Genomic DNA, 12906 nt, shown 5'->3' on the forward strand with positions numbered 1-12906 from the left:
TCCCAAAGCATCTCGAAATGCTTGTTTTGTCTGACCAACAGTTCAAACCCTAAAAATATTCACCTCACAGTGATGTAAAACAAACGAGAAACAAATCCTCACGTTTGACATGCTGTTACAAGAGACTGTTTGCTTGTTTTTGTTTGATAAATAACTGAAACGTTAAGCCCATTAAATATCAAAACTGCTAATTGATTTTCAGTTCAGACAAATGTATCCAAACCTTGACCGAACAATCCTAAATATTTACAATGACTTGAGGTAATTGAGAAAATATATATATCTTTTGTTATGTTTGGGGGAACTGACCCTTTAAATGCAGCATAATATATTATAAGATGTTTCAATATAGTTATAAACCACTAGATGGCGCAGATAAACACAAAATCTAGTCGGCATATTGTCAACCTCTACGCCTGAGCATTTCCCAATAGCAGATCTATTATACAACATAAGATTGACCTATAATGTCTAGTAGATCTGTTTCAATCCAAGAGTTTCAAGCTTCCTCTGAGAAGCTGATTCATGCCAGTATTGCAGCAAAGTCTGCTGTGTCAGACATCTCCTTATAGGAGAGACGTTCTCACTGTTGGCTTCCATTGATGCTAAAAACTGATGTGGGATTCTGAGTGCCAGTTGAAAAAAATGTGCTTTGTTTCCAGCCTGCTCATCTACAAAACCACAGTTTAATCAGCCTAATGTTGCTATGCTATTATACTATATACATCCAGGTCTCTTTCTCTCATCTGATTCAAAGGTTTTGACTCACTGAAGAATTCTCAGGTGACTTGCAGGTGTGTTTGCTGCACTGTTTCTTTGTTGGTCCACATTATTAACCCAGCAGACCTCTGCGGTCTAATAGTATTATGTGCTGAACTGTGCCACAGCTCGGGGTTCAAACCGTCTGCCAGCTTGTTCTGTTTCTCCTCAAGCAACAGCAACAACAAACACGCACACACACACACACACACACACACACACACACACACTAAAAACCCCCTGGTTTCCACAACAGGGCAGAGCGAGGCTAATCAGAGCCAAAGCAGGCCTGTGACTGAAGGGTGATTGGCTCAAATTTAACAAGAGGGATTAAAAGGGGGGAAAAACAAGGTAATCTTTTATGTGTAAAAACAAGTAAACAGGATTCATTTCTATGGCTACACTACATTTCAGCAAGACTTTCTTAATGATATTTAGAGGAACAAAAGCAGCAGGTGGGAACTCAAAGACGACGATGGATAATGTGTTTTCTAACCCTTTCAGCTGACTGTGTTTGGCTAATGGGGGGATGCCAATGTGTGGCTTTTGGTTTGTTGTACAGCATTAACAAGTAGTTGGTGAATAATCTCTTACGGTTTATATTTCGTAATTACAATATTATGTGGCTATGATCCGTGTTGGCCTGGTGCTTGTGAGCCCTTCAAGATATGTCACAGCTCAAACAAAAAAAAAAAAACATGCGATGGGTGGTCATGGTGCCCACTTTTATGCATGTTCATTCCTGCTTTCAGCTCCTCCGCCACTACCACCTTGCCAGATGTCAGCGAGGAACAAGTCAAATTTACTGCTAGGGCCAATATGCGTCATCATTAGACAGCTTACGGGATACTGTAGGTATACCTGCACCGTATTGGATCTGAGTTGGCACTGCTTGTGCCATAGTGTTGGCTAGTGTCCAATTAGGAGGATTTATCTGTGAGCTCTGTGCTGCAGGTCAGCAGGAGCAGCAGGCAGGGCTGAGCTCATGTCACACAGTCCTGTGTCAGAAGGGAGGAGAAAATAAGGAGCCAGAGTTGGCGGTGTGACAGATGCACAATGAGGGTTTATATAATGGCTGGACAATCGTATTGCATCTTATTTTTCCTGTGTAAAACTGGGGCCTGCATGTCACACATTCTGAATAATTCCGGAGGCAACAATATGATCCACTTATTTTGTTCTTCTTTTGATGGTTACAGAGTTTAAAATAGCCTGTTGACAGAATGTCAGAATGGCACAGTTACACAAGGTGAAGACATGTCGAAATCCAATACAACCTTTGTGGCAGACAACCACCTCTTTCTCTCCATGCTTCCTGTCTCTCTTCACTCTGCACAGGGAAAAAACAAACTTTTGCAGACTATCGCAAACATAGATGCCTTGTGTTCAAGGGTGGGAAGCCTGTGAGGGATCATGGCCTTGTTTCTAGCGACTTAGTTGGATGGGGCGCCTGCACAGTGGGGAGAGAAAATGGGGCTATAGCTTGAACCTAATACGCATGATGCCGTACTGGTGAACCTCATTGTGTTTGAGCTGATTTGTTACCTTTTTTTCTTCTACAGCAGTATTCATATCACCCTATAAAAAAACTCCATTACAAGTAAAAATCCTGCATTTGAAAGTCTGTGAAGACATTTTAGCAACAAGATGTAATTTAAGTTTCAAAAGTACCTATTCAAAGTGTAAAGCAGTGGCTGTTGCAGCTAGTTGAGGTGGAACTAATTTAAACTATTTTCTGTCCACTTTTGGGTAGTTTAATCTGGAATTATCATATTTTAGGTACTGATCTACATTGTATGTAAATTCTTAACCTGAAAAGTAAACATCAACGATAGCTTGTCAAATGAATGTTGTAGTTGAGTAAAAAAGTTCAGTGTTTCATTATAAAGTAGCACGAATGAAAATATCGTAATTAAGTGTAGTACGTTGTGTACATAACTTTGATCCACTGAAAGCCACAAATTGTTTTGAGAAGTATTTGGAGTTGATGCGTCGTGTGAGAAGCTCCTTACCTCTGACAAACATCTTTTGTTAGATTCAAGAAACAACCAAATTCGCATGATGCTCGTAAAAAACGTCCATGATTACTGTTTGTTTTTTGGGTTTGATTTTCCAACACAACATTCAGTGTTTCTTGGCAGCTGTCCATCTAGATCCCATGTCAGGGCTGCAACATTATAAACTGGACATGGACAAGTGTTGACAAACCGCTGTCTCTGCATCGTTTCCGACCAATCATTATTCTTTGGTAAGATTTCACGTATTTGTTTACAGGGATTGCTGTTAAAGGGATATTCCACTCAGTCATTTTATTATAAAACACTCTCCTACTGTGGTCTTGAAACGTGTCTAAAACAGGTTTGTAGTTTGTAGCCCTCACAAAGAACAAAGGTGGAAGTAAAGTACCAACATACCCATAGAAACTAATCAACAATAAGCAATCATTTCTGCAGCATAATCCACTTCACTATTGCTCACCCATATGCTTTCCACTGCTGCACAGGTAGAAGTAAGGGGATAACGAGAGGAACATATTTAAATGGTTTTGAACATGAATAGCATTTGCTTTAAGTAGAAAAGTTGACTATGTCAGAGGAGCTGTTTGAGAAGTTAGAACTTGTAGAACTTTTTTACTTCTGTGAAAACTTGTCACTACTGCATGCTTTGTAAGTGACGGGAATCCAGTTACACACTTTTCAGAGCGACCTGTCAAACCTACAGGGGGTCCAGTAGGTGCTTCATACCGAGAAGGTAGATGTTGGATCAAGTTACTCTTTAAAACAGCTGTGAAACAGTGGTTAAATGTGTTCCAGTTATTGTCCAATGGTTAGTCCACCTGGCTACACACACACACACACACACACACACACACACACACACACACACACACACACACACACACACACACACACACACACACACACACACACACACACACACACACACACACACACACACACACATACATTGTATTGAATTGTATTTGTTTTAACTTCCGATTAAACTGGAGTACAATGAATCAGAGGCACTGGTCCATGTAACAGAATGGGAGATTGTTGCATTGACCTTAGTTTAGCTAAGTTGAGCCTCCCATTACCTCAAAATGAAGTGATAGAGTTAATGTGAAGGTGACATTGTTATTCTGCTCCTCAGGCATCACCATGTTATGTTTTCATCTTTTTTTTCTCTGGGTTAGCTGATAATCATACAGAGCTAATCTCCAGGCTGAATCACAAGTGGAGCACTTGCTGGGAACATTTTTCCTTGGATTAACCCAACATTTTATAACATTTGATTAAAAATCAGCTGCATAACTCTGAGACTTCTTCTGCAAGTCATGGTCAACAAGCTGAGTTGTTTCTAAACTCTCTGTCTGTTTGTCAAAGTGTATCTAGGTCAATGAATGTGTGGATTGGTCTTTTGAAAAGTGTTTAGAGGGTACAATATTGGTGATTGTGTTGCATAATTATGTTTTGGATTGCTTCTGACTTTAGTTGCCAACATAAACAGCCAGAATACAAAGGGATTGCTTCCCTGAGTGTTTTTGAAGAGGACACAACTTGCGAAGTTTGGTATCATTCATTGTTTTTTGCATTATTTCTTCTTAACAATAGTTTACTTTTTTTTAAATTTGTTTAACTTCATTACATGAGAAACAAGAAAATGCTCACACAAAAAAGTACTTCAATTGCAGCCCCATTTAAACCTCAAGGAGGTTTCTCTTTGGTGTAGCAGATTTCAGTTCAACTGTGTTTTCCTGGGATGTGTACTGGATACATCTTTACAGATATGATTAGGCCAACTGAAGAGGCCCATAGAATATAGATATTCCCCAGCTGCCTCTTGAAAGGACACAGTGTTTGTATGCTTTTCCACTTCCTCCAGTCAGCTCCCAAAGGGTCGAAAGTCTTCAAAATGCAGTAAAGGAAATGAGGGAGACAAGGCCTTTGAGCTTCTTCTGATTAAACACTGTGATATGAGCATCAAATGTTCTCTCTGCTGGATATTTAATGAATATTTACAAGGATGAAACCTTATCGTTTGAATATAAACGATAAAATGAATGTTACACGGTGTCCAGCACCGAGCATTCACCCCAACAAGGGAGCTGAAGTTGCTGTAATCAGATGTAAATGACCTCTTTCTCCTCCTCCTCCTCCCCTCCTCCCTCCGCACGCAGAGAGCAACAGGTCTAAATCCTGTCTGTGCACTGCGGATATCAAGGGCCTGAAGTACTGACTCTGAATCATTTTATTTCATTACATTGTTCCTACTCTCTATAAACAGGAGTCATGGTATTTCGGACAGCAGTAGAGCATGCTAAGAGGCACCCTGGGGTAAGTAACATGTATATCTTTCCTGTTTGTTTCTCTTTAGGACTTTATTGTCAGTGACAACAACCTGTTTTCAATCCCCAAAAGTTTTAATGTAAAATAATTATTAAAACTGAAATAACACAACATTTTAATATGACGATGTGCTTTTCTGAATCATCATTTGGACAGCTCTAGTGGGTCACATGTTCTGCAGAAAATAAATGTTGATTTTTCTCCCTGCACATTATTCAACAACGATGCCATATTAGCATCAATGTAAATACATTTTGGTTAACTAGAAGTTAAGTATTGTGTTTTTTATCTATTCATTTGTTTGTTTATTCACTGTAACAGATGCAGTACAGTAATGTTATGTATTGTAGGTCTGGCTGAAGCGAGTTTGCTGCTCCATCACTGGTTAGGCTTTCAAATTCAGGTTAACATTTATTGTTTTTAGGCTCCTAACCAAATGTAATTCTGCCTTCTATGATATCATTACAATATGAATAACATCACATACAAATGAATGTAATATAAAATGTATTCGCAATGAATTTAACTTGATATACTGTATGTTAATAGGTTCTAGCTTTAGTTAATACAATTCTGTAGCAGACACACTTGATGATTGCCTGGAGGGTTTATAGAGTCTTGGTACATTAATTGATGCGATCAGAAGACTAATTTTGTCCCATCTGATCTTATTTTAACTCCAAATAAGCAGGTTAAGTTTCTCCAGTGGCTCATTTGAAATCAAGCCAAACTGAGAGAGGCTTAAGACTTAAAAACACTCTCATGACCCGAACAAACCTCCTAAATCTAAACTGACAAAATCGTACGTTTTAAGGAGATGAGTTGTTGGAATAAAATACATTCAAAAATATGAGTTGTCCCTACAGGGGATGGGATTATTTCTGCATTTTTTAACCAGCTCTGCTGTCAGAGAGCGAAGTGAAAGAGTGTTAACTTCTTGTCATCGACCTCCCATGAGAGCGAGTGAGAGAGAGTGAGAGAGAGAGAGTGAGAGAGAGAGAGAGAGAGAGAAATGCTGCAGGGAGAAAATCCCTATGAGACTCTACCAGAGCTCCTTCGTCTATCATCAAACAGACTGACAGACAGGCAGACGGGCTGAGAGACAGACAGTGGGCATAGTCATAGTCCAGTACCTGAGTAAATGTACTTAGTTATGATCCACTACCGTAGAGCTAAAAGTAGTGATTAGGAGAAGTGAGTGATTTGTTGTGTAAGCAGATAGACAGTCGCACAGTAGACAGTAAGTTAATCAAGTGTAAAGAGACAAGTTATCAGAAAGACAGTCAGTCAGACAGAGAGCGTTTGACAGGCAGACAGAATTAAAGACAGGCCTGATTATTATTCAGTCATGTTGCTGTAGATCTTAAGGTGACAGTAAAAAGTGCTTCTTCTCTCTCTGGCTGTCTTTCAGTGTTTCTTTTACCAGAGTAAAAGTACAAATCAAACAAGCTAAGTAAAAGTCATGCATACTAGTAAAAGTATATAAGTTTGATCGGTAAAATGTAAAAAAGAAAAGAAGTAAATGCCTGTTTTGCAGAAAAACATCCCCTCTGACTGATTTGTCATTCTATGTATATATACACAACAGTAACACTACATTAATTCACCATTTACTTAGAATACTGTGTTAAAGTATTGCACTGTACTGTGTTTAGTTTATACTTATCTGACACATGATCTAACGCAGCACTAACACTCACAGAGTGGATTTACTGGTGGTGGTGGGACCGATCACGTGTCACTCAGATTGCACAGCTGGACTTTGTTTAAGTAATGATTTGACTTCTGAAGGTAAACACCAGATAGCACCATATCTTATTTAAGGGCTTCAACTCAAAGGGGGTGAATACATATGCACACAGCACTTTTCAGTTTTTTCTTTTTTTTTGTCATTTCATTTCACCAACTGTCACTATTTTGTGTAAAGGTCAACTACTAGATCCAAATGAAAATCCATTTTAATTCCAGGTTGTAATGCAACAAAATAGGAAAAACGCCAAGGGGGGTGAATACTTTTGCAAGTCACTCTATGCACGAATTAAATCACATCAGCTGTCTTATTTTGAAAGCCTCAGGTTGTGTTGTCATTTATAAGCAGCACAGTATCACATATGAAATAAAAAAAATCGACTTATGTTAAATAAAATAAGACTTAAGAAGCCTTATCTTTGGATTGTCTCTCTCTGTGTCTGCAGCTCATCCCCCAGTTCTTCTTCATCTGTTTGGGAATGGGCGGGGCATCCATGTATCTGCTCCGGTTGGCTAAAGGACCCCATGTCACGTAAGGACCTCTGATGATATACAACAGAGATAATATGTAATATGTCAGGATGATACCTGGTAAAACAAAAAGTTCACAAGTTTGGTGGCCTTCTTGAGCTGCTTACTGACTAAACAAGTTACCTGTTCAATAATGTAAACGTCTGCATTTTGTCAAAATTGAGACTGAGCATCAGGTGCTTTTTTCACCATTCTTTAAACAAATGCGTCACCATGCACAAGGAATCTGAAAATGAGCTTAATACGTGTGTTTTCCTTTGGTTTAGACATCTGTTTAGTTCTGTTTTCATTATTATTATTTGAGGACAATTAGCCTCAAATTTCCAAAAAAGAATCAATGACCCCCGACAGGGCGGTCACAGGATGGAGTACACCACCAGATTAAGATGTATAAACAAGGAAATTATGGATTTTAGACTTCCTTCCCTTTAGAATTTCATCTTCATATGCAGATGTGCTAACATTTTAACAAGGCATGTGGAGGACAGATGAATACGTTTTACACTACAACCAAGCTGAGAGATTCTGTTTTACGATTGTTACTGACTACAGGGATCCCCGCTCACTTTGATTTTCCCCTCCAGCCGCCTCTTGCCTGGACTTCCTCTCCTCCTGCTGCTATACAAACGCAGACACAGCGAAGTGCTTTTAACACAAGCTCACAGGATGGTGCTCTGTCTTGTTTCTTTGCAGGTCTTTCATCATTTATTTGCAGCAATGATTCTTTACATCCTTGATGACATTATTAAAAAGAGTGTCTTGTTGATGGCACAGCAGGCTTACAGCACATACTGAGTGCTGAGTTTGAATCTGACCCACAACTTTTTGGTTGTTATCTTTTGTTGTGTGTATAAAATATCTTGGCTCTCAGGGGTATCAGATCACTTTTTATTATATTTGTTTAAGTCTGAAATGAGAGCTTTATTCATGCATCTCAGATTCACAAAGAGCCTAACTTATACCAATTCTGTCCTTATCTATTTGTGTATTTAGCTGGAACAAGACCAACAACCCAGAGCCATGGAATAAACTTGATCCCACGTATCAGTACAAGGTAATACAGCACACTGCGAGTATTTCTATGTTGTTAACATAGATGGCCTCCTACTTGTAATTAATGTATACATCTCTGTTTGCATGTGAGATTGGATACAGAAATTGTTTCTTAGCACAACAGTATCAAGCTTCCACTCAGTTTGAATTCCGTCTTCTTCCCCAGCTTGTGGCCATCACCACCGACTACAAAAACCTAAAGAAAGACGGACCTGAGTTCTGAATCTCTCGCTGGCTTGAAAAAGTAACAGAAAATCCTGATCTAGGGTCAGATCCACTCCCCCTCCCCCCTTGATGTCGTCACTGTAAGGTGAAATGCATTCTAGATCAGGATCTGTAAATCTTTAGTGTCTCTGTGCCTGTGTGATGTTTGCGAAGCATCTGGTGATCTGGTAAATGTGACCAGCATTGTCAGTGAATGGATCCTGAAGGCACATATGAATATTGAAAAAGTTGAATATGTCCCCCTTCTACATAATTGCACCCGTGCGAGTGGTATTGCATTTTTTGCCAATTTAATGCAAATAAGGGATGCTGTATCACAACTGTTTTGTTAACCATGCTGCTGCTGTTTTAGAGATTTCAGTGGATCATTTTGAAAGTTTCAGGCATCTATTGGTTTCTGTTTACCTCTTATCACATGTAAAAATGAATTATCAGACTCACAAAAAAATAAAAATCAATGATGACAGATGACAAAAAAAGACAGGGATGCATAAACTTGGTTGGATTCTTTCAATAAACAGTCCGTCTGTTTCATGTTTGGATGAGAGCGTTTGTTGCCAACCTGCACCGTGACTTTCTTCAACCACCTGCGTGGAACTGAGTCAGATACAGATCTTTTTCCACATCCTACGATAGAAATACACAACCGGTAACTCTGATGGAACAGATCCATCTGTTGGCAGTGCAGCTGTCACTTTGCAGCCTGATTGGTGCTTATACAGCCACATTTAGTGGTGTGTGTGTGTGTGTGTGTTGGTGTGTATGCACCAGTGTGTGTGACAGCAGCCCTATGCCTTATTTGATCAGCGACAGCAGTGGCAGGATGCTGAGCAGTCTCCCAGCATGGTGTTGATGTATGACAGCAGAGCACAGTCTAAGTGTACACACACACACACACACAGTCTCTCAATACTGCAGCCACAAGCATACACAGATTACATTACGTATGATGAGGTGAATCAGATGAAAGATCTTTCTCCCATTGACTTTTATCATCGATATCCACATCTGTCTTTAAAAGACGCCGATGAAGAGGAGGAAAGTGATTGTCAATTTAAGTCTGCAGATTAAAATAACAACCAGCTCATGAATTAAGATTTTAAAGTAACCAAAAATAGATAGATAGGTAGATAGATAGATATATACTTTATTCATCCGGCTCCAATGCTGCTCCCCCAGCAGACTACGGCGAAGTGAAGTGCACTGGCCACAACAGACTGGTAGAACATCTCCAACATCCTGCTGCACACGTTGAAGGATCGAAGTTTCCTCAAGAAAAAGAGTCGACTCATCCCCTTCTTGTACACAGCGTTGATGTTGGTCTTCCAGTTCAGTCTGTTGTCGATGGAGACACCCAGGAACTTGTACTCCTCCACCATGTCCACGTCCTCTCCCAGAACTCTCAGCGGTTGTGGAGCCGTCGTCTTCCTCCTGAAGTCGACCACCATCTCTCTGGTCTTGACCATGTTCAGAAGCAGGTGATTTCTACCGGCCCACTCCACAAAGTCATCCACTACTGTCCTGTACTCCTCCTCCCGTCCGTCCCTTATACACCCGACCACTGCAGAGTCATCAGAGAACTTCTGCAGATGGTATGACCCCGAGTTGTACTAGAAGTCAGTGGTGTACAAGGTGAAAAGGAAGAGAGACAGAACAGTTCCCTGTGGAGCTCCAGTACCACTGACCACCGTATCAGACAGCACACTGCCCAGTCGGACAAACTGTGGTCTGCCTGTGAGGTAGTCAGTGATCCAGGAGACGGTGGACGTGTCTACCCCCACCACCCGCAGCTTCTCACTCAGCAGCACTGGTTGGATGGTGTTGAATGCACTCGAGAAATCAAAGAAAGTGATTCTCAGAGAGCCACCGGTTCCATCCAGGCGGCGTCATCACAAATACCATAAATATGTTGTAAGGTGAGTAATGGTAAAACAAAAAAACATTTGTGGTAACTCTCAGGAGACAGGATTTGTCAATCTTTAACTTGTGACTGGATATTGTATATTTTGAAACTTGTCATATTTAATATTGACATACAGTATTTATCCCTCCCTTATTTCCTCCTCATTAACTCCCTCAGTAACACCTCTGCTGCTTATAAAGGATAAATTAAAAACAAACTTCTAAATTCTTACAGGAATTTGGCTTTATTCAGTGAAGGTGAGACTCATGTTTCATCCTCTTAAGAAACCTTCAGACCACCCTTCCGGCTCTCTGCGCTCGTATTCATCTCTTTCCTCCCCGTAAAACGACAAAAAGAGCGAATGAAGAGAGAAGAAAGCGAACATCAAAAAATCATCCGACTTTTAAACACCAAAAAGATTGTTGTGGTAATAAGGAGATGGCTAGAGGCAGACAATGGAGCTTGAGGGACTATGTGATTTCCCTGAAGGATATTTAAAAGCCTTATAACACACACACACACACACACACACATACGCACACTGCGTTAAAGGAGTTGGCAGGTCATGAGAAACAGGCACAGAGATGAGCAGATGAGTCGGTATTTGCGTTGTGATGCTGCGTGTGTATGTCCTTGTGTTGTTTCTGTGTGTTTTCTGACGACAGAGCTGTGAGAGCTTCCCTCACCTTTGACCTGTGATTTAGCTGGCCGGTCTCTGTGGAGGGGACACATTCCTCTGGCACAAACTCAAGCAATAACCTTCAAATTAAAAATTGGAAGACGGACTGAAAAGCCCAGCAGGACTAAAAAAAAGTCTGACACCAAAATAAAAGTCCATTCAGTTCATCAGAGAAATAAATATTAAGCGCTCCAAGAGGCAGCAAGTTATGTTGCAAAGCTCGTTTTAGTGCTGCTTTATAAAAGACTTCATGTCTCAGAGGAAACTGTCCTTTCAGAATAATAAAAACATACATCAAAATAAAATAACAAAGTCTCATCCTGCAGTGAAGGAAAGAGGAAGCCTGCTCTTTTTTGTATCTGTCTGGGAGTATAAAGATCTGACTGCAGCAATTTGAGAAACAGGGGGAGAGAACGTGTTTAGATCAATAGAAGTGCAAGTTCTGAAGGTATTGTGAGGACAGTGAAGGACTCTGGTGTTACAAAATGCTCTCATCTCACCTTGTATACAATTAACTATCTATGTTTATGAGCATTATGTAATGTCGGGTAACAGGGGGACATAAAAAGATGCTAAATGTGAAGTGAAGATGGTCTCACCTCGACCACCTGCCTGTTTCTATTTTTTAATAACAGGTTCAGTCTGGTAGTCTTCATGCAAGAAAGTTAGTTTTAACAACATGAAACAAGTCATTCAAATAGAAAAAACCCAATTGTTCAGTGGAGTCAGGAAGCCTTCATTGGACAAATCAAATGTCTGAAGCTCATGTGTTCTTTCAGGGTGGAAAGCTCTGGCTCTTTCTGCTGAAAAGATCCGCTTTCATTTTCTTTTTCTGGACTGTTCCCTGAAGTTGACAGCGAGAGGAAATGCCATCAGACATACAGATCAGTGTTTATAAACTCTGGCGAGTCTCCTTCCTCCTCCGACCCATAAACATAAATCATCTGCCTCTCTAAGAAATGCATGTGTCTTATATGACAGCAGGTATTCATAAGACCAGTGCAAGTGACAACATAGAGCTGTTAGAAAATTCAACAAACATAAACATTGAAGACCAATTTTTATTGCAATGAAGAAGATCACTGTAGCCTATATATACACGTTGTACTATATTCACAAATATAGAAGGAGATATAGTATGTTATACAAACAAAAGAAGAAATAAAATGTGCACTGTCTAACTGTTTCCCCATTTAGTTTGTGGTTTTGCGGGTTTAAACTGAGCTTGTGTTCAATTCCTAACACAGCTGCTGCAAGTTTCCCAGCCTGGGACAAAGCCTGGCGTTGATAAGGACTCTCAATACTGCTTATTGACAAAAAGCCAAATACCTTGAACACTTATGGTCCTTCTCGGCTTAGAGAAGCAAACAACAGTCTCAGAAGTGGGGAACTTATTAGAGCGAGCGCAGCAGCTGTTAATGAATTAACTGCAGGATAATGTACATTACTGTGCAACGTTTTTAGGCTACTATAAACAGTCTTAATGGAAAGCATCATCATTATCAACCTATTCATCACATGCACAAAACAAATCATTTCCATTTCTAGTAGGTCCAAACATGATTTGAAACGACGCTTGTTTCCATGGCAGCGTCATCAAAAGACTATTACATCAGAGGAGTTATGAAGGGGATACTGGCTTTCTGTGTGATGTGTTA

At 40.1% G+C, this 12906-nt stretch overlaps 1 protein-coding gene across 1 annotated transcript; it reads left to right on the forward strand.

Moving 5' to 3' along the window:
• Positions 1–5051: 5051 nt before the first annotated feature.
• ndufa4l2a (NDUFA4 mitochondrial complex associated like 2a) lies at positions 5052–8664 on the forward strand. The gene is made up of 4 exons (XM_076090774.1): positions 5052–5096; positions 7304–7389; positions 8382–8442; positions 8608–8664. Exons 1-4 carry the CDS (start codon positions 5052–5054, stop codon positions 8662–8664), a joined length of 249 nt encoding a protein of 82 aa, XP_075946889.1.
• Positions 8665–12906: the final 4242 nt, after the last annotated feature.

Source organism: Anarhichas minor, unplaced genomic scaffold, assembly GCF_050575085.1.
Source record: "Anarhichas minor isolate MPS153535 unplaced genomic scaffold, ASM5057508v1 ptg000003l, whole genome shotgun sequence".
NCBI classification, from domain to species: domain Eukaryota; kingdom Metazoa; phylum Chordata; class Actinopteri; order Perciformes; family Anarhichadidae; genus Anarhichas; species Anarhichas minor.